We start from the raw sequence: 23,274 nt of genomic DNA, 5'->3' as shown, positions 1-23,274 counted from the left end.
TCCCGAAGAGTACGGGGTGGCTGCTGGCCACGGCACGCTGTGACTCAGACATCAGTAGCCCGGTCATATGTGTGATCCTGAACGTTGCGCTCACCTGGAGCCTGAGGGGCATGTTGTGGCCGACCCAGCATGTAGCTATGGTCTGCGCACGCTCGATGGCCAAGCTGGGGAGACTACAAGGATAAGGGTATCCAGCCTGTCACCCAGCCGGCTGTTGATAGTAGATCACAGGATCTCAAATCTTGCGCAAAAGGCAAACTTCTGCAAAAAAATGCCAGGACTGATGGGCCCGCAGGGTTCCTAGGTCCATCTCCTTGACTAGGCAGAAAAAACTGAGCTGCAGGAGGCAGGCTGAGGGGATGTTACTGGAGGAACCGCCCCCTAGGCAGAACTGTAAAGTTCTGTTTTTCACATGTATAACATGTTCTGCCTAGTCCTCTCCTGAAGGTGGCATGACAACCCTATGGTCAAGATTAATGGAGCTGTGTCAGTCAGTGAACGAAAGAGAAAACATTCGGATCCGGAGCACGATTCTTCCACATTCAGGAGAGGGAGGTTAAAGCTCACCTAAACACAGCAGCTGCTACACTCTGCTAAGAGCCTATGTGTACATGGACACATAGGCTTTTATGGAGTTGAGTTCAGGAGCCTTGGCAAAAAAAAAATGGCAAAAGCTCCTAAAAGTCAAGTTTAGGAGCTGCCAGTGCAGCCTGGTGAACATGATGCCTAAGTGTTAATGTGTGCGTTTGTGTAAAGAGTTTTAACAAACACAATTTAAAGGGAATGTTCCAGTATTGACCCATTTGGCTCAATAGACTTTTACTGGGCTTTATGAATGAAAGTCAGCTGCTAAATGTTAGCAATATGTATGAGGATAAAAAGCTAATACACATTTTTTATGTTGGTCTACTCCATAAAAAAACAAAAAAATAAATAAAAAATAAATAAAATAAAAAAAAAAAACACACAACTTACAGCTTCTGAAATTTCAGTATCATCTTCAAAAGAATCCACATTACTATCCTCTGCTTGGTATATGGTTACTTGATATACCTAGATTTAGAAAACAGAAGGTCATTACAGAGAAACGGAATGATCTTTCAGTAGACACTGAAAAAAACAAAACAAAAACAATGTAGACCTTTAAAATTTTAAATATACACTCCAAAACATGGATGGGGAAACCATGGCCCTCCAGCTGTTGGGAAACTACAAGTTCCATCACGCCACTTTCTCTGGAGCTTTCAGTCTTGCAATGCCTCATGGGATATGTAGGTCCATCACAGCCTGGAGGGCCACAGCTTGTCCACCCCTGTTGTAAATCATCATGAAAATAATTGAACTATTTCCAAACAGCACCTTTCCAACATCACACCTTATAGAAACACGAGTAAGTTAGTGTTACTCTTTCACAAATGTATGTTAATATTTCTGCTTTTCTATTTCCTGCATTGGTGGCTTGATGTACACCGGCCACCGAAGTGTAAATGAACAGAAGAAAAATCCAAAATTAATATTATTATTAGGTGTGACCACCCTTTGCCTTCAAAACAGCATCAATTCTTCTAGGTACACTTGCACACAGTTTCTGAAGGAACTTGGCAGGTAGGTTGTTCCAAACATGTTGGATAACTATCCACAGATCTTCTCGTTTCTTCATGTAATCCCAGACAGACTAGATGTTAAGATCAGGGCTTTGTGGGGGCCAAACCATTACTTCCAGGACTCCTTGTTCTTTATGCTGAAGATAGTTCTTAACCCATTAATGTCTCTTGTTCCAATATTGCTACAGCCAAATATTTCACATTTAAAAATTTTCAGTCGAGAGAATCTGCTGACATTTTCTGCAACCAGGTTCCTATGTTAGAGCAAAAGAATGTCACCAGCACATCATGGATCTTCAGAACAGGTGCAAAGCTTTAATCAGCAATAACATCATTACAGCAGACAGCAAGGTTTTGGAGCTACGCAGGACCCCTTCATCAGGCACGAGACAAAGTGCGATACAGAACAGAAATTTTTTAAATATTTTAATAAATAAAATATTTAAAATATCTGCTGTAATGAGGTGATCGCAGATTAAAGCTTTGGAACCGTTCTGGAGATCCATGTTGTGCTCTTTTTACAGTTCTCCTCAGCATTCACTAACATTCACAGCCATTTCTACAGATACATGTAAATTGGGAATTGTGAGTTTGAAGCAGTTCCTATGTTTTTGTGCATAGTTGATTCACTTTTGTGTTTCCACGTCAGTTGTATGGATTTTTGCAATTCTTTCACGAATATCACTTCCGGTCAGACTTCTCTGGACAGTAAATGGGTGTAACTGGGTCACACTGCTTTCCGCCAGTTCTGTGCTGATGGCATTGCTGGGCTTCTTTCAATGTCGAAGGAAAGTAAACATGATGTGTCTTTCACCTGCTGCATTTTTCCTTGGCCGACCACTGCGTCTACGGTCTTCAACAATGCCTGTTTCTTTGGGCTTCTTCAAAAGAGCTTTAACACCACATCTTGCTTCGAAAGCTTTGCCTGGGAAAGATCTTGTTGATGCAGTATAACTATCTTGTGTCCTGTCGCTGTGCTCAGTTTTGCCACGGTGTATGACATGTGACATGAAACGGTCTTCCACAGCCTCACCTTAGTAACAGAGTTTGGCAGGTCCTCACCCAGTTCTTAGCCTCCTACACAGCTGCTTCTGTTTCAGTTAATTACTATTTCAACCTACATATGAAATTGATAAAACATTAGCTTCTGCTTGGTATAATTGTTTAATCATACACCTGACTTAAATCCTCCAAAATCCATGACTTTGTGCAAGTGTACAAGTTCTTTCCACAAGTCTGCTTTGCTCAGCAGGAGATCGGCCCATTGATCCACTGCTGAACAAATCAGAGCGTGCAGATGAGATGTCCATGTCCGCTCAGTTTATGCATGGCGGACACAGCCCACTCTGCTCTTTGGGCGATTGGGTGCAAATGACCCGGCTGCTTGTTTACATCAGACTGCCCTCCAATCTGATCTAGATGGAAGGCAATAAATGCCCATGCCCATCCTTTTTTCCCGGAGGATTGGAAGTAGGCGAGTGTAAACAGACACAAGTCCATTTACACTCAACGCTCAATAGGGATGCATGGAACATTGGATCAGGTCCGTTAGAAAAAATGACCTGAACTGATTGCCCATGTAAAATGCCGCTGGTTTGAAGGCAAAGGGCAGTCACATCGAATATTGATTTGATTTAGATTTTTCTTCTGTTCACTCACTTTGCATTTTGTAAATTGATAAAAAATAAACAGTAAAAATGTATATATTTTTGAAAGCATTCATACTTTACAGCACTTCTTTACACCTGCCTAAAACCTTTGCACAGTACTGTATAGTTGTGCTCATAAGTTTACACACCCTGGCAGAATTTATGAATTCTTGGCCATTTTTTAGAGAATATGGATAACACAAAAACTTTTTTCACTCATGGTTAGTGTTTGGCTGAAGCCATTTATTATCAGTTTAAATCATGACGACAACAGAAACTAGCCAAATGTTTACATACCCCAGTTCTTATTACCGTGTATTGCCCCCTTTAACATTAATGACAGCTTATTTGTGGATGAGGCTTTTTATCTTCTCACATGGTAAAGCTGCCCATTCCTCTTAGCAAAAAGCCTCCAGTTCCTGTAAATTCTAAAGCTATTTTCACACTGGGGCGTTATGGGCGCTGGGGGTAAAGCGGTGCTATATTTAGTGTTGCTTTACCGTCGTTTTAGCAGCGCTATGCCCCGCTAGCGGCCGAAAAAGGGTTAAAACTGCCCGCAAAGCGCCGCTGCAGTGGCGCTTTGCAGGCGGGTTTGCCCCATTGAATTCTATGGGAAGGGGTGCATTAGGAGCAGGAAATACACTGCTACAAAGATGCGGCTTGCAGGACTTTTTTGACCGTGCTGCAAGCGCACCGCTCCAGTGTGAAAGCCCTCAGGGCTTTCACACTTAGACAGCAGCGGCTGATTCAGGGCAATTTGCAGGCGCTTTTTTTAGCGCTGTAGTGCCTGCAAAGCGCCTCAGTGTGAAAGGAGCCTTAGGCTGTCTTGCATGAACTACACGTTTGAGATCTCCCCAGAGTGGATCAATGATATTGAGGTTAGGAGACTAAGATGACCACTCCAGAACCTTCACTGTATTCTGCTGTAGCCAATGACAGGTCAACTTGGCCTTGTGTTTTGGATCATAGCCATGTTGGAATGCCCAAGTACGTCCCATGCACAGCTTCCTTGCTGATAAATGCAAATGTTCCTTCAGGATATTTTGATAAAATACTGCATTCATCTTGCCATCAATTTTGACCAAATTTCCTGTGCCTTTGCAGCTCACACATCCCCAAAAACATCAGCGATCCACCTCTGTGTTTCACAGTAGGAATAGTGTACATTTCATCATAGGCCTTGTTGAATTCTCTCCAAATGTAGCGTTTATGGTTGTGGCCAAAAAATAGGATTGCAGGGTGGAAGATCAGCCCTTGGGATAGCAGATCCTCCCTGAGGAGGCAGCCGCCAGAGGGCACGTGCGACCATGTGCCCCAGGTCGGCGTACCAGGACCGACGAGGCCAGTGCCAGGACCTATAGAATGTCTGGAACTCCTTTGGCCTCGATCCTACATAACAGCCGAGGCAGAAGCTTGAGAGGAGGAAAGGTGTAGATCAGACAATACTGGCCTCCCGGAGCCACCAGAGCGTCTGAGGCGCCTGCCAGAAGGTCCCGAGACAAGGCCACAAACCTCTGCACCTTCCTGTTGACCTGGGATGCCATCGGATGCCACTCTGGAGAGCCCTAATGCAGACATATCTGTTGAAATACCTCCTGATGAAGGGACCACTCCCCTTGGACCAACAATTGTCGACTGAGGTAATCCCATTGCCACTTGTCCACTCACAGAATGTGGACAGCGGAGGTGGCCGGGACAAAACGCTATGCCCACCAGAGAATGCCAGCTACTTTCGGACCCACTAACACTCTTTGTTCCTCCCTGGTGGTTGACATAGGCCACTGCCGTGGCATTGGCCGAATGGATCCGTATCGGGAGCCCCTGAAGTTGATCCGTCCAATGATCCAGACAGAGTGTGATCGCCCGGAGTTCCAAGATGTTGATAGGTAGCCTGGATTCCTCCAGTGTCCAGCGACCCTGAGCAGAGCTCAGGCCTTCTCCCCACCTGGACAGACTGGCATTTGTGGTGACCATCGTCTAGAACAAAGGGAGAAAGGATTTCCCCTGCCAAAGAGTCAAGGAACAAAGCCACCAGATCAGGGAGCCTTTGGCTCCTAGGCTCAGCCGAATCTGACTGTCCAGAGAACCTGGACATTTGACCCATTTTAACAAGACCTCCTTTTGCAGGGGTCTTGTATGGAGAACTGAGCAAATGGGACAATCTCGAACGTTGAAAGAAATCTGCTTGGGGGACAAGAACTCTATCTTGTAACCAGACAGAATCACTTCGTGGACCCACGTGTCGTTTATCAGAGAGGTCCATGGGCCTGAAAACCAGCGAAGATGTCCCCCCACCCGGACTGCAGGTGAGAGTGCCCCTTCATGCCAAAGGAGACTTATCTGGGGGTCTGGAGAACCCTGCTTTCGGTTTGCCCGACAAGGGTCGCTGGCAACCTCCTGAGGGGGGCTTGAAAGACTTTGAGCCTTTATCAGTGGACCCTGAGGGACGAAAAAACTCCTGCCTGGCGTAAGCGCAATACTTTGAGGCATTTGCGTAGTAATGGCTTTCTTCTGGCAACTCGACCATGCAGTTTATCTTTCTTCAAGTGCCTTCATATTGTGCATTTTGAAACAGCCACACCACATGTTTTAAGAGAGTCCTGTATTTCACCTGAAGTTATTTTTTGTTTTTTCTTTGCATCCCAAACAAATTTTCCTGGCAGTTGTAGCTAAAATTTTAGTTGGTTTACCAGACCTTGGTTTCGTTTCAACAGAACCCCTCATTTTCCACTTCTTGATTAGAGTTTGAACACTGCTGATTGATAATGCCAATTTCTTCAACTACTTTTTCCCTGCAGATCCTTTTGACAAATCTTTTGCTTTCCCCATTACTTAGAATCCAGAAAAGTCAGTGAAGCACTGGATGATAGATTCAAGGGTCTGTCAGGAGTCCAGAAACTCATTGGACCTTTTATACACACACAAATTACAAGCAAACGGATCTCAGGTGAGGATGGTTACCTTTAATAGCCATTCAAACCCCTTTGTGTCAACTTGTGTGCATGTTATTAGGCCAAAAACAACACAGTTGATTGATAATAAGTGGCTTCAGCCAAACACTAACCATGAGTGAAAGAAATGTTTTTGTGTTATTCATATTCTCTGAAAAATGGCAAAGAAATCATAAATCCTGCCAGGGTATGCAAACTTACGAACACAACTGTATATTACTGCAAAGCAAAGTAATATTTAAAACAGCGGAATCTTAGACATTCATAAAGAACAATTTGAAGTCCCTACACAGTTAAACTTCAAAAAGTGGTCTGTAAAAATCTAAATTCCCCAGCTTTTACTACTGTCTAAAACTCCAATAGTGAGCTCTTCCACGGTCTTTGCTGTAACAAGCCAATTTCACCTTTTCAGCCAAGTTATTCTTTGGCTGAATTTGAATATTTTCTCGATATAAAGTAAAGGTGAAAAAGATAAAGATGCTTAGCTTAATTTAAATGATCGTATCAATCGCTATTAATGATTTTAGTGGAACTGGTTTATATAGCATGTAAGTATACAGTACATGTACATGGCCGCAACTCTATCTGCTGATTATATAAGCAGGCACTGATTTCTGCTTAGAAGTGGTACATGGTGATGTTGCCTTATTGCTTCTTTCCTGGAAGTCTACAGTTAGAGTTCATGATTAAATGTAACAAAATTTGTATGTGGTCAAGATCTGGCTAGAGCTTGAGAGAGGAGGATAAGGGGCTTTACACAAGCTATTTCAAAATTCTCACTTGGTACTGATGCCCTACAATGCTCCCCATCGTCTATCCCTCAGTCACAGTCCAATGGTGGAAAAAAATATCTGGGCACTATGTTCCATTTGGTGGGCTTGCACCCTCACAACAAACTCTGGGGCATAATCCAGGAACTCTACACCAAAACCACAGGTTCTGCTGTCCCTTACCGTCCGTATGGTTACACTTTCGGTGTTACCATGCTCTAGCTCTATTAAACATGCTACTCAAGATATCCTTTAACATTTTCTCATGTGATCGCAACTGGTGTGGACCCTAACCACCTACCCTTCCAGAGTGGGTCAATGTATTAGACTATATTACCCATCTCCATCTGTCTTCATATCCTCAGACCTGAGTTGGCTGGACTGCCCTTTGGAATTCACAAGAATTCTATAACAGATTATCATCCCCTTAAAATGTATGCATTTTCTGTGTACGTGCTGCGATGAAGATGCGTCCTATGCCCTTCCTTACACCACTACTCTTTTCCCCACCTAACCTACTCTTTCCTTCTTGCCCCCCCCCCCAAATATGTCCTTCTCCTTGAATATATTTATGCAACCACCAGCCCCCCCATCCTCTAAACACCAGAGACTCTAAGCCACACCCTGGAAATTAGGAACCCTGGAAATTACACTATTTTAAAATCTGTAGCCCTTATTTGTCTTAATCTAACATTCAGTAAATGCACAATAAAAAAATTTCAAAAACACATTGAAATTTAAAAAGACATTTTCTATTAAAATGGTTTGCTCCAGTTTCCTACCTGGGAGACAATGAATAGTCTTGTAGACTGGATCTGAGCTCAGTGTGTGTGGGAATTGACAGGCTGTTTGCCATGCTTCTCTGCCTTCCCACTCACATCTGAACAGATGACATTAGGTTTGGAGCAATGAAGACGAGGGGCCACTCACTAAAATGCACAAGCATATGAACATGCATTTCAGTGATATCAGAAGTTGCTGATCATCTTCAGTACCCAAAATGTAACAACAGACCAGGCTTACAGCAGCCTATGGAAGTAAGAGAGGAAATACTGCAATGAAGGCATGACGATTTGCTTTGTTTAAATACATAAAAGACAATAAAATTATCACATTGCTCAGTAATCACAATGCCTTTACATACAATATTTACAACCATCTACCTTCATTCAGTTTCTAAGTTTCAGTTAGCAGAATAAGAGTTTGCTAACAAATGTATCAGTTCCAAAGAGACCCACCCAGACACATACAAATCCTTTGAAAAGTATCCAAAGGCTTGCCATAAAGCCAGACAAAAACATGCATTAGCAGAGGCCATGGTTTATCAAAATATGGTTATCTCTGAATGCTGATAAGCAGCACTTTAAATACCTCTAAATACCGTATATACTTAAGTATAAAAAAAGCTGACTTTCAACACGTGTTTTATGCTGAAAAAGCCCCCTTCGGCTTATACTTCAGTGAGGGTCTTCCGCTGTGTCATGCAGTCTAACTGTTCGGCGACCGTTCACTGTAACAAAGCAAGGAAAAGAACCCACTCCAGGTGTCTGGGTCACAAAAAAAATCTTCTCCTCAAATAATGGTGTTGGCTCTGTATGCAAGGTAGCATATAGAAAATAATTAAATCCGGATAGTGGCACGCCAACAACGATTTCTTTATTGGTTAAAAACCATACAGCAAAAGATGAAATCAACAGCTGACAGGTTTCACACCGTAACTACTGGTCCTTACTTGCTACTGTAACAAAGCCCCGTCTCCTTCCTGTTCGTGAAAGACAGAACACTGATACAATACTGGGAAACTGAATCAGTGTTTTCCATCTATCACGGATGAGGAGGAGGCGGGGCTTTGTTACAGCAGACAGCCGCCGAACAGACTGCAGTTGCATGACACAGCGGGAGACACCCGCTGTTTGTAATCAAAGGTGCAGATGGACACCGTGTTGGCTGCAAATGGGCACCGAAGATACAAGTGGGCACACTGAGACTGCAAATGGGCATTGTTTACCAGTAGCTGCTGCATTTCCCACCCTAGGCGTATACTCGAGTCAACAAGTTTTCCCATTTTTTTTGTGGTAAAATTAGGTGCCTCGGTTTATATTCGGGTCGGCTTATACTTGAGTATATACGGTAAGTTGTTGTTTTTTTTTTATTTAAGGTAGAATCTAAAAACACATCATCGAGATTTAAAAATAGCTTAAAAAAAAAAAGTTCCTGTTAAAGCTGAAAGCCACATGGATAGAAAAATGAAAAAGCATTGCACCCATGTATCCAAGTCAAGTGCCTAAATTTTCCTTGAGAGAAGCAACCTGTAATAGTCTGTACAGCACTTCTCACAATGGTAGGAAAGGGGTGGGAATGTGCAGCATACTGAGCCATTTAGACTTTGTTCATTGTCAGTGTGCTAACAAGAGAAGAGAAAGTGGACAGAGAGATGGCCTCTCCAGCACGCTGCAGATTCTTCACTATCCAATCAGCAGACTGTGCTGCTTGATAAAGTGCTGCTGCAGTGGAGGTCCAGGATGTGGCTGGGATGCCTGACAGTGGTGCCAGGATCAAAGCATTAAAAATCCTTTGGTGGGTAAAATGGTTTCCTTTTTGTATTTAAATTGTTGGTAATCTCACTACCTAGAGATCAGCCTTGGCATTAGCCATATTATTTTTCTGTGTATTGTTTAGTGGTGGTCTGGTTTTATAAGAAACATGTATGCAACAAGGTTAAACAAATTCTTAAACTCTGCTTAAATAGCATACAAATTACATAAGAAAATACATTTGCATTGAGTGGACATTTTCCAAGATACCATTAGCATTTAAAAGCATATGCGTACCTCATCATCTAAATCATCATCCGAATGACTCTGTTCATCTGCACTGGGGCTGTAATCATCCGAATATACAGACTCAACTTCAAATTCCACACTGAACTGGTCAGAGTCAGAATCTTGGTCCAGCCACTCAGAGTCATCTGAATGTGCTTGGAGATCCTAAAACAAGACGTGAAAGTAAAAAATACCTGTTGAAATGATGAGGTGCTAAAAATGGTGTCTGCAGTTTGGAAAGAAGAGAGAATCAATCTTAAATAAGTGGGGATCACTGGTATTGCTTAGCTCCCGACAGCCAGTGAACACTGAAAAATATAGTTCAACTTACCAATGTATCCACTTCAAAATGAAAATAAATGTTCATTTTGACAGCAGAAAAAATAAATAAATGAATAAATCCTGAAGTCATACAAAATATATTGGCCCTCCCTCAGTGGCTGCATTACATCAGGTGGGATGATGGCAAATATGCTTTTACAGGCTGATGTGTGCAATTAGGGATGTCTTTCTAGAATCAGCAACTCAACACAGAAGTCTGGAAAGTTAATAAATGGTTCCAGTCCAGATGCACTGCTACAGATCTGCCCCATCTGGCATTTAGCTTATCTTCTGATTATGCCCAACTGGTATCATAGTACCTTACAGCTTATCATGGTACCTCTCTCACTTCCTCACGTTATAAATACTTTCACAATTTTTAAAGCAAAGTTTACATTTTATGAATACTGCTATAAACAGCCTTTCTTTGCAAATGTTTTTTCATACCTCCATGTAGTCCAAAGAGATTTACTGGGTTGTTTGTGCACACAGACTAGAAAGATGTCTTTCACAGATGCAACATTCTGTTGGATGTTACAAACAGTCCCAAGTGTATAGTGTGTACTGTTACTTAAAAGGGACATTAACACTCGAAGATTAGGCCTTAGTTTGGAACTTTTTGTTCCAAAGTTTAAATTTGTATTTTTTGCAGAAAATTACTTAGAACCCCCAAGCATTATATATTATCTTTTTAGCAGAGACTCTAGAGAATAAAATGGCGATCGTTACAATATTTTATGTCACACAGTATTTGCGCAGTGGTCTTTCAAACTAAATTTTTTTGGTAAAAAATACACTTTAATTAAAAAAACAAAAAACACAATATTTACCCCAAATTGTATAATGTGAAAGATGATGCTACGCAGAGTAAATAGATACCCAACAAGTCATGTTTTAAAATTGTGCACGCTTGTGGAATGGAGACAAGCTACGATACCTAAAAATCTCCATAGGCAATGCTTTAAAAATGTTTGCATATTACCAGTCTAGTTACAGAGGAGGTCTTACACAACAATTATTGGTCTCACTCAAATGATCGTGTGAATACCTCACGTGTGGTTTGAACACTGTTCACATATGCTTGCATAACTTACGTACGTGTTCGTTTATATAGTATATTGACATCTGTGATGCTGTTTTGATGTTACATTTTAAAAGAATCTGGACACCAGCAGTAGGAAGATGCCGAAGGCCATGTTGGTACACCCCACACCGCTCAGCGCTAAGCCTTTAGGCTTTCAATATTAAACAATCAAACAGCATGACAGATGTCAATATACTACTATATTTATATACGCTCACTTTATTGCTAAAATTTCTCTGAAATGAAAGATGTAGCTGGGTGTAGTAAGATGTCTGCTGCCGTCTTCTGACTGCAGGTGTTCTGTTAGATTAGCAAACCTGGTAGTGGTGGAATGCATGCGCAGCTGATGGAACGCCACTTCCATTAGCTGATCTAACAGAACACCATTATTCTAGTTTTAGAAAATTAGTTGTTGATAGTAGGACTTGCATGCTCTTGCTGTCTTTTTTATTGTCTCAAAGCCAAAAGCTCAGGAGCCACTGACATTCGCTACGGGAGCACGCACGAAGTGGAAACCCCTGCAAGACTCCATAGATTCCGGGAACACACTTACCTGAAGTTAGGCAGCATGGCTGGGGAGCAGTGTAATGGGCAAGCACAGTGGAGAAAAAATAAATAAGCGCTGGAGTATGCAAGTCCTGCTATCAGCATTTCATTTTGCCCCAAAAAAAAAAAAAAAAAGAAAAAAATTGCTTAAATATCACTTTAATACCAAGGCAGGCTATAATGCGAATAAAGCAAAGCGTGCCACACTGCATCTCCCCGAATCTGCCCATGCAGAACAATCCATCAGTAAAATATAAATCTACTATCCTATTTATAAAAAGAAACCTTAACCACTTAGCCATTGCCCGTTTGCAATGCACTGCGTAAACACTGCACTGGGCAAAGCGACATACCTGTATGTCGCTGACTAATTTCGGTCATGCCCCCCTGGCACCCGCTGTGATTGCACACAGCAGAAGCCTGTCAAGTAAGTCCTGGCAAATCATTCATGGCTGGGACCTGCTGATCAGCTTGTGTGCAATCACAGCCCAGAGCTCCTGTGTTGGCAAACACAGAGCTCTGTACAGAGGGGGGCAATCTGTTAGTTTCTCTCTTAGTAAAAGCAGCACACTGCACACACAATACACATAGTTAAAAAGAGGAGCTCCAGGCTCCTTCAGAAATACTGTAGCTGCTGACTTAATATTAGACCCCTTTCACACCAGGGCGTTTTGCAGGCACTATAGCGTTAGAAAAGGCGCCTGCAATCCGCCCTAAAAAAGCTGCACCATTGTTTGTAGTGTGAAAGCCCCGAGGGCTTTCACACTACAGCAGTGTGCTGGCAGGACGTCAGGCAAAAGTCCTGCCAGCAGCTTCTTTGGAGCGGTGAAGGAGCGGTGTGTTGACCGCTCCTCCACCGCTGCTCCCCATTGAAATCAATAGGGTAGCGCTGTAATACTGCCGGCAAAACGCCGCTATTGCAGGGGTAAAAGCGCACCGCTAGCGGCCGAAATGCGCCGCAAATCCGCCGACGCTATGGGCGGTGTGATGTGAAAGGGGTCTTAGGGTTCCTAACTGTCCAGAAATCCAGTGGTGTCCACACCCGGTCTCTTACTGTGCTGCATGAATTGGCTAGCTGCAGGGGAAGGCACAAAACTGAGCATGTCAAAACCAGGTCCCCCCGACCTCAAAAGGTGGCAAATGGGGGGGGGGGGGGTATGGGGAGACATACAAACTGAGCTTTCCCTTTTGGGTGAAGCTCTGCTTTAAGCACATATTTAACCCCTTGATCTCCCTAGATGTTAACTCTTCCCAGCCAGTGTCATTAGTACAGTTAGAGTGTATAGTACTATTATTGTATTAATGTCACTGGTGATGTCAGTGTCCGTTAGTCAGTTCCCCTTAGCATCAGATTGAAAAAAAAATACAAAATTTTCATTTATATCACAAAAAAAAAACAAACACAAAAAAACAACCAAGTAGTGCTCAAATACCATCAAAAGAAAGCTCTATTTCTGTGAAAAAAAAAAAAATATTATATAAATTTTGTTTTGGTACAGCGTTGCAATCGCCAGTCAAAATAGCCAGTACCGAACAGCAAAAAGCGACCTGGTCATGCAGGGGGCAAAATCTTCCAGAGCTGAAGTGGTTAAACATAGGTAAAGTTTCTCCATTTACTTACCAATCACTTACAAAGATGAATGTTTATTCAGAGAATCTTTATTTTACCAAAGCAACCGATGTTCAAATAAAGATGGCCATGAAACTTTCCCACCGCTGTTTCTATTCAGACCTTAGCTTTCACTTGATTACGACCTATAGAATCTCTTGGCACATCGCATTCATGCAGACAAACTCAAAACCAACTGCGTAATGCAAACAGAACCTCTCACAGTCAACCCTGCCACTTTTGTTCTTACATATTCTGTCTTTATCCATTCGAATAGCCTGTATCCCAAACAAATCACAAACCAAACACTGTAGCATAGAATCTACCTCAAAGGCAACAAAGAATGCTGTTAACTTGCACTGTTGTCTAACACCCTTTGCTGAAAAAATACAAATCTCTCACACCAATTTGTTGTCAGCCAATAACCTTACTTACAGCATTAGAAGAGGTGTCTGTTGAATCACTGTTATTTCTATCACACCGTAAGCCACTTATCACCCACCACGAAAGGCTTTCATCAAACGTTAATGAAATACTGTCTGACTTATGGCGCTTTCTCTGTTGTTCTGCTGGTTGATCATTTGAAGAATTTTCTTCTATGCAAAGTAAAAAAAAATTTAAAAAAATAAAAATACATAGAAAATGTGCTCAATAACTATATAATGGCCAAGAGATTATATACACTTTGGAGGGAATGTCAAGACCAATGTGACACCAAGGCATCAGAGATCACGAAGGTTCCTTACCAGAGTCACTGTTGCCTTTTTTTGAACACGACGCAGAGGTGCCTGGAGGTAACTTCTCTTGGAACTCCACAGAGGACGCCTAGATGTGAGACAAACATAGTTAGAGACAACAGGACCATTTTCTGATACGAGTCATAAAAAAAAATAAAGAAAAGTAGAATTTAGGGTAAATGGTTCACTTTCAAAACTGATGTTTTTCCAAAGAATAAAAAACCTTCACCGCACCACGCGAGACTGCTCCCCTCAAGAAAAAAAAAACACACTCACCAAAACAACGTAATAAAGACTCCTTGTGACAATGATGTATCATTAGCAGAGGATTCCTTCTCCGTTTCATTATGGTGCTACAGGCTAATGATACATCATTGTAACAAGGCATCTTATTTACTGTATTTTCCGGACCATAAGACGCACTCTTTTCCCCCAGAAATATGGGGGAAAATGTGCCTGTGTCTTAAGGTGCGAATATGGTGGCCTCGGCCTTAGGAAAGGCTGCGGCTTCGGCCTAGTGCCAGAACGGTGGCCATCGTGATGCACCCGCCGTTTGCAATGCGATCGCTCTGTCAAATAACGGAGTGATCACTTGTAAACAAACCAGCGTCATGACGACGCCGGTTCCTCTCTCCCCTCTGTGTACAGATCTGTAGAGTGGAGGGGAGAGATCTCGGATGGCAGCAGCGCTGTGGGCTGCATCTGTAGAGCCCACAGCGCTACACTATAAGTGCAGTCACAGCCATCCCTCCATACCCTGCCAATACTTTCTATGGTAATGGTCACTCTGCATTTCATGGGCACTGGAAAATATTTTAGTACACCATTTGGTTCAGAATATTTTTTTTCTTGTTTTCAACCTTTAAACCCTAGGTGTCTTATGGACAGGTGCGTCTTATGGAGCGAAAAATACAGTACATTGTTCTGGCAAATGCGTTTGAGGGGAGCGGTCTCACGTGGTGCGGTGAAGGTTTTTTTATGCTTTGGAAAAACATGATATGAATACTTTTAGGATCACCTGATGCACTATGGACTCACCCTTCAGAGGGCATATTATCACCACTGGACTTTGTTGTTTTTATTTTCAGAGCGCTGCTAAAGCTTGTGAATTACATCTATGGTAACCTGTAAAACCTTTTAAAGCGTCCACTATGGTGCTTTTTAAGTACTGTAGTTTGTAATCGTTCCATGGGTTTATGCAATTTTAAAGTATGACATGTTAGGTATCTAACATTATCTTTTACATTTTGACAAAAAAGGGTATTGTACTGTGTTTGTGAGCAGCAAAAATCCTTAACGTGTGTGTTTTCCCCTGCTCGCTGTCACAAAAGGTGAACTTATCTATTAACACAGCCCTCTTTTTGGGGAGCTTTCATTTTCTTAGATGCCTCTGAAAAGGACAGAAAATAAGCGGTTTAGAAGTGTATACCAACCTGAGATCCCGGGGATTGTAAAGTACACTTGTCTTTCCCATACAATACGTCTCCCAAGGACTCTGAAAAATACACAGATTATTGGTACGTATACAAAGAAATTATAAAATCTATACACAGATGACTTTCAACATTCTAAATAGAAAAATACTTTGGACAATAGTTCCAAGCTCTTCTAAAGAAAAGATGGATACAATAAATCATTTAAGTATACAAAACAGGACAATTGTAGAATGTGTAGAATACAGTGTTTTTAGCTCTGTCTTTTTAACCCTTTTGTGACTAGAGATTATTGAAGCCTGGATGCCCAAGTTAAATCTAGCCATGTCAGTATGTACCAGTTACCCTTAATATAATACTATAAATTATCTGCATACCTAAATATTTTTTATATATATTTTATTTTTATATAAGGCCTTTATTTGGTACCCGGCTTATTTAAAAATGCTGCTCTGTTTTTATTTTATTATGGGCCGACAGGCCAATACTATATCAAAGCTGAAATAGTAATCGCATTTCTGGGAAAAACTTTGATTTGTTAATAGGGGTGAGAGCAGTAAGTGACAGCCTGGTCTATCAGGTAGCAGCTAAAGTTAAGGCTTGTTCATATCTGTGTTAATTATGAAGAACAGAGCAATGCTCAATAATGCTCCTATGGCGTTTATGACGCATTTTCATTGCATTTATGAAGCGTTAAAAAGGTTTCAATAATGCTTGATAAATGTCCATGGAAGTGTTGCTTTTCATGTTGGAAGTGCTTAAAAGGGAAAGCAATGCATAGAGAATTATCTACCTTGAGGCATGGTTAGGTTATGATGCAATAGCAAACATTTTGTGAATTCTCTGCAAGAAGGATTCGTATACTTTGATCTCTTTGATACTTGGCACCCCTTGTTTACAAGTTGTGGGAGGGAGCAGGATAATAGAAGTCTATGGCTAAGCGCAGAAAACCAGCAAAAAAGCTGCAGGTATACTGCACCTGCGGTGTGGGTAAATCACAGCACATCTGTGTGAAAGCAGCCCTATACTATTATGTACAGTGTATTGCTTCACAGTGACCTGAAGGACTCTTTCCTGTTGTTCGCACCACTCTGGAGACAACTAACCAGGATAAGAGATGGTGTGGAGTTGGTATCACTCTGCATGGAACAGGAGCCAAGACTACAAGGAGACATTGGCTCTTGCTTCCTACTACAGCTCCAACCTTTCAAGTAATCCTTTTGCATTGAACTCTGATGCTCTGGGATAGAGGGTCAGCGAGCCCAGGCCGTGATCTATCAGTTGCTGACTCCCGCTCTAGGTGCTGTTAAAGTGATTGTAAAGTTTTGTTTTTTTTTCTATTAAAATAACAAACATACTTACCTGCCCTGTGCAGTGGTTTTGCACAAGGCAGCCCAAATCCTCCTCTTCTCGGGTCCCAGATTGGAGCTCCTGGCCCCTCCCTCCTGTTGAGTGCCCCCACATCAAGCAGCTTGCTATGGGGGCACCCCAGCTGAGCTGCAGCTCCGTGTATCCATTCAGACACGCAACCACGGTTCATCCCCATCCCCTCTCTCTCCCGATTGGCTGAGTTTGATTGACAGCAGAGGGAGCCAATGACACCACTGCTGTGTCCCAGCCAATCAGAAGGGAGATTCATGAATACTCAAGGCACTCATGGACATTGCTGGATAGAGATGAAGCTCAGAGAGTAGCAGCAGCTGCTTAATGGCACTTTGGGAGACATACCGATGCCGAACACTGGGGCTGAACAAAACTTTTAAAGGTATTTTGCCCTGTGAAATCCCTGCTCCAGCTTTCTCTACAACATACAGGCAGTGTGTACAGATGTACACATACTTGTATCTTTTTGCCATTAGTTGTTTGGTTCTCAGCCTTGTGTTGGTGTCCTCATTGCCTTTGGACTCTTACCATAGTGTTCCAGTATGCTTACTGCCATTTTAGCACACTCTATCTCTGCTGTCTATCCATTTATGAAATTATTGCTCCTGAAGAAGCATTTTCACGCACAACATGTTGAGCTACTGAGCAACTGAATGAATTTCTTATGCCCGGATCCACACTCTGACCCACAGCTCTTTGAATACCCACATCCTGATTTGGAGAGTGACATTTAGGAACTTGTTGGTTCATTTACTCCTGGATGTGGTTGTGTACTGTGTTACTGTGCTATGTGGTGTCAGAATCTGTGTATATACGGTGTATCAGTATTAAATCTATCGATTATGTATATTTACATGTTAATATGCATTTTATTTATATATCCAATTAATAAATGTAAACATTTTTAGATTAGATTAAATTACCAGTGCGCCTCTAAAGTCCAACTATTTTGTTTCTAGTTTTCTTTACAAATCCAATATCAGGACATTGTCACACTACTACCTGTGCATCCACAGTGTCACCATGTGCAGGCACATTTTAATTATAAAATTGCTTTTCAAGAGATGAAGCTCAGATAAGTATTAGGGGGGCTGGTGCACACAGAAGGCTTTTTCTCTTAATGCATAGAATACATTAAGATAGAAAACCTTCTGCCTCTACAATCACTTTCAGGTGTGGTTACAGAGCCTTACCACTGAAATCAATGGATGCGTTTGACAAGCGTTGATGCCTCATGAAAGCCAAATGCTGCTTAATTTTTTTTTCTCCAATTTTATATTTATATATCTACATCACACAGTAAAGTACAAAAGCCATAGAACAGACACATCAAAAATAATATGTTCACACAGAGGCTCAATGAGAGGATTATATGCCATCCCACACAAAGTAATTCCAAGTCTCACATGGTAACCAGTTCCAGGCAGGAAGAGCAGATGTACAGTGAAGGAAAAAAGGAATGAGCCCAGAACTACACGGGAGGATCTTGTCAATGATCTCAAGGCAGCTGGGACCATAGTCACCAAGAAAACAAATTGGTAATACACTACGCCGTTAAGGACTTTAGTACTGTAGCGCCCGCAAGGTACCCCTGCTCAAGAAAGCACATGTATAGAGCTGCACGACTCTGGATAAAATGAGAATCACGTTTTTTTTCCTTAGAAAAAAGATCGTGATTCTCGGCATAATGTCAGTTTTCACATTATACAAAAAAAATTGGGCTAACATTACATTTTTTTTTTTTTTTTTTATTCAGTGAAGTGTATTTTTTCCCAAAAATTGCTTTTGAAAGGCCGCTGTTCAAATACAGTGTGACATAAAATATTGCAACAAACTCCATTTTATTCTCTAGGGTCTCTGCTAAAAAAAATTATATATATATATATATATATATATATATATATATATATATATATATATATATATATATATATATATATATATATATATATTTGGAGGGTTTAAGTAATTTTCTATCAGAAAAAAAAATACTGATTTTTAACTTCTAAGAAACAAGTGTCAGAAAAATGATTTGAATGATTCAGAGGAGAACTGGGTGAAAGTGCTGTGGGCAGAGGTGACCAAAATCGAGCTCCTTGGCATCAACTCAACTCACTGTGTTTGGAAGAGGAATGCTGTCCATGACCAAGAACACCTAACAGAGGTGGAAACATTATGGTTGGGGGGGGGGGTTCTGCTAAGGGGACAGGACAGCTTCACTGCATCAAAGGGATGATAGATGGGGCCATGTACTGTCAAATCATGGGCAAGAACCTCCTTCTCGCAGCCATGGCATTGAAAATGGATCGTGGATGGGTATTCCAGCATGACAATGACTCAAAACACACAGCCAAGGCAACAGAGGAGTGGCTCAAGGAGAAGCACTTCAAAGTCCTGGAATGGCCTAGCCAGTCTCCAGATCTTAATCCCATAGAAAATATGTGGAGGGAGCTGAAGGTTCGAGTTAACAAATGTCAACCTCGAAACCTTAAATGATTTGGAGAGGATCTGCAAAGAGGAGTGGGACAAAATCCCTCCTGAGATGTGTGCAAACCTGGTAGCCAACTACAAGAAACGTCTGACCTCCTGTGATCGCCAACAAGGGTTTTGCCACAAAGTCATGTTATTTCACTTATTAAAATGCAAATCAAAATGTATAACTTTTTCGAAAAATACGTCTTTCTGGATTTTTGTTGTTATTCTGTCACTCACTGTTAAAATAAACCTACCATTAAAACTATAGGACTGATCATTTGTCAGTGGGCAAATATGTTAAAAAAAATATCAGCAAATTCTTTATTTACCTCACTGTATAAGAGAATGCCCTGAGAAACCGAACACATGCTGCTAAATTTTTAAACACAACACTACCACTCCTGTGTGAACAGCACTGTGGGGTACCCTTGTAATATTCATGGCAGGCATTAACGGGTCGGTGATGAGGCTTTAAAAATGCTGAATGCCGCATTAAACACACGGCATTGACACACATGCGTATGATCCCTTACCACAAGAGATGCAGATTAATGAACCCACGGGACATTATGCAGGGATTGTTAATCAACAGACTAAAAGTACATAAAAAAAATAAAAATAAAACTTCAAGTGCATGTGATCACAGTGAGAAAATAAATACAGTGACTTGCACAGGTATTTCCTCATTAACTGATCTGTCCATTTTACAGAAATATTTTCTGTAACATTTTGAATTTCAATGCTTAAGGCAAAATATTTTTCTAACGAAAACCGAAAGCTTGCGTGGTTGTCTTTCTACAAAACACCAGTGGTCAAAACATTGGAATTGCTTACAATCAAAATGGTGAATGTACTGAAATATCCCAAATCAAAGTTACAGTATATCAGCCAGAGAGAGTTTGCCAAAAATTTCTAGACGTCTTTTTGCTGGCAGCTGCACCACTATTCATATTATTGGTTTCACCATTATGAATGAAAAAGCAGCACTGATTGTTCATTCCTAAAAGTGAAAGATCACGCAGTGCTGTGAGGCTGTGTGATCCATCTGCCAACTGCTTGTAAACACACACAGCCCTGACCCAAGGATTGATTTGTGAATTTGAGCCAGTGATGTGTCTGAGACCAGCAGAGCTGATCATTCAAAGTGAAGGGTCATTCGGCACTGTGGTGCTGTGTATCTTTATAAGCAGCTGCAGATACAGATAGAGCACATTGCACCGCGATGTGTGCTGTTTTTGTGAATGGCAAGAACGACATTGTCCAACTATTCTGCTTAGCAACCGAGGGAGGGATCTGAATGTGACCAAGTACTATATGCACTCGGTCCTGAGCAGGAATAAAAATGTAATTTTAGTAGAGACTTTTTTTTTTTAATTGACTGCATTTGTACATTTTGCCTTCAGCTACTAAGAACTAAGAAGTGTTCCAGCTTCAATATTCATGTATTTAATTTTAAAGCGGTTGAAAACACACACACACACACACACACACACACACACACACACACACACACACACACACACACACACCCCTACTTACATACTAGCACATAATGAAATCTTGGAATAGAGCCCTCCAGTGATGTACTGTCACCGATAAGAACGCTCTGGCGCGATTGGCTAGAGCCGCGACAATTTTGATGTCCGTGGTTCCGGCAAGATATGAAATTGATCATCCCCTGGAATTTTCCCCAAACTGCACCCACTACAAAATGCAGCACAAAGTAGCAATTTCCATCTTCGTGATTTAAAGCTGGGCCAAAACCATCTTAGTGAAAGATTATCTCACAGCAATCCCAGCTAACTGGTGGTGGAAGCACCAGCCTGTGTATCGTAATATGAAAACCAGCACATCCCACTGTCAGCCAGCCGTGACCCACCGCACAGATTCCCCTCCTCCCCTCTGCTGTGGTTGACTGCTAGGACTGGAAGGATTTTAGCACTCAGTGCAATGATTGCCTACTGTCCTTCCATTCTACTGTCTCAAAAGTAGCAAGAGGCAGCATTTCTGGACAAAGTGGAACTCTGCTGAGCACTCCTGGATGTAAAGGGCACTTATTCAATCATTTAAATGTTATACATATCTGCCCACCAATATTCGTGAAATATATGAGAATCTCATACTGAAAAGTTTGCTTTATGCACTTAAATTTAGAAAATCTAACAAAAACTTTCAGCTGCTTTATGCAACTTTCACAAGAGTGTTTGTGTGCGGCTGCTGACAAGAATCAGTAGATTATTACCAGCAGTTGCGTACTATTACACAGAGTGTGCGGACAGCTGCAAGTGTAAGCAGTGGCTGTCAGATTGTACCCTGTACAAATCAATGGTAGGCGCCGTTGCTGTTCACACGTAACCACTCGACCTTGGACACAGAGCCAGTGTACGTCCAGGGTTAAAGCGGAGGTCCACCCTAAAATGGACCTTCCGCTCATCGGATTCCTCCCCCCCTCCGGCACCACGATTGGCACCTTTCATGGGGGAGGGGGGTGCAGTTACCTGGATAATCCAGGTAACTGCACCCACTTCCGGGCTAGCTCTCTGCGGAAAGGGGCGTACATTACGCCCCTTTCCGCAAGTGCCCGCCCCCTTCCGCAAGTGCCCCGCTGCCTGCTGGGAAACACAGATCCCAGAGGCAGCGGGGACCGTCCTCATTGCGCAGCGCGGCTCGCACATGCGCAGTAGGGAAACGGGAAATGAAGCCGAAAGGCTCCATTTCCTGATTCCCATACCCAAGATGGGTCGATCTAGAGATCGGCTTCGGGTGCCGACATCGCGGGCGCGCTGGACAGGTAAGTGTCACTATTTTAAAAGTCAGCAGCTGCAGTATTTGTAGCTGCTGACTTTAAAAAAAAAACAAAAAACGCGGAGTCCCGGCGGACTCCCGCTTTAAAGTTCATGTGAAGTTTTGGAATCGCACAAACTGGCCGCAAGTGAAAAATCTGCCAATTTGTATGTAGCAATAGCAGGGACTGTTGCTGCATCCAAAGGTGGTGTGTAGTTAAACCTCACAACCCTTCCCACAAAAAAAAAAAAAAAAAAAAAAAAAAATTTGCATCCTCTGCTGGTTTGGTAGTGGTGGACATATACTTTTTCATATGTTTTGCAAATACAGTGCCTTGCAAAAGTATTCACCACCTTGGCATTTTTCGTGTTTTGTTGCCTCACAATCTGGAATTCAACATGGATTGTTTGAGGATTTGTATAATTTAATTTACAGAACATGCCCACAACTTTGAAGATTTTTCTTTTTATTGTGAAGCAAAGAACAAATAGGACAAAATAATAGAAAAACTCAATGTGCATAACTATTTACCCTCCTAAAGTCAATACTTTGTAGAGCCACCTTTTGCAGCTATCGCAGCTCCAAGTCACTTTGGATAAGTCTCCATGTGCTTGCCATATCTTACCACTGGGATTTTTGCCCATTTCTCCTTGCAAAACTGCTCCAGCTCCTTCAAGTTGCATGGTTTGCGCTTTTGAACAGCAATCTTTAAGTCTGACCACAGATCTATGAGATTGAGGTCTGGGCTTTGACTAGGCCATTATAACACACTTACATATTTCCCCTTAATACACTCAAGTGTTGCTTTAGCAGTGTGTTTGAGGGTCATTGTCCTGCTGGAAGTTGGACCTCCATCCTAACCTCATATCACACACAAAGTGGTACAGGTTTTTCTCAAGAATATGCTTGTATTTAGCAACATCCATCTTTCCCTCAACTCTGACAGGTTTCCCAGTCCCGACTGCTGAAAAACATCCCCACAGCATGATGCTGCCACCACCATGTTTCACTGTGGGGATGGTGTTCTTTGGATGATGTGAAGTGTTGGGTTTGTGCCAGACATGGCATTTTCTTTGATGGACAAAAAGCTAAATTTTAGTCTCATC

At 41.9% G+C, this 23,274-nt stretch overlaps 1 protein-coding gene across 3 annotated transcripts in view; it reads right to left on the bottom strand.

Moving 5' to 3' along the window:
- The window catches only part of MDM2 (MDM2 proto-oncogene), a 62,367-nt gene that overhangs the window by 14,620 nt on the left and 24,473 nt on the right, over nt 1-23,274 (bottom strand). For 2 of the 3 annotated variants that reach the window (XM_077469119.1, XM_077469117.1), the window contains exons 6-10: nt 15,527-15,588; nt 14,103-14,181; nt 13,792-13,952; nt 9,806-9,961; nt 976-1,053 (exon numbers count right to left, since the gene is read on the bottom strand). In XM_077469119.1, coding sequence (XP_077325245.1) covers nt 976-1,053; nt 9,806-9,961; nt 13,792-13,952; nt 14,103-14,181; nt 15,527-15,588 — 536 coding nt within the window. The remainder of the gene's footprint in view (nt 1-975; nt 1,054-9,805; nt 9,962-13,791; nt 13,953-14,102; nt 14,182-15,526; nt 15,589-23,274) is intronic. The other variant, XM_077469118.1, reaches the window with a different exon arrangement.

The sequence above is a fragment of the Lithobates pipiens genome, unplaced genomic scaffold (assembly GCF_037356315.1).
Source record: "Lithobates pipiens isolate NorthernLeopardFrog02 unplaced genomic scaffold, aLitPip1_a1.2 Scaffold_8, whole genome shotgun sequence".
In the NCBI taxonomy this organism is placed as follows: domain Eukaryota; kingdom Metazoa; phylum Chordata; class Amphibia; order Anura; family Ranidae; genus Lithobates; species Lithobates pipiens.
This window is presented reverse-complemented; position numbering and strand designations above follow the sequence as displayed.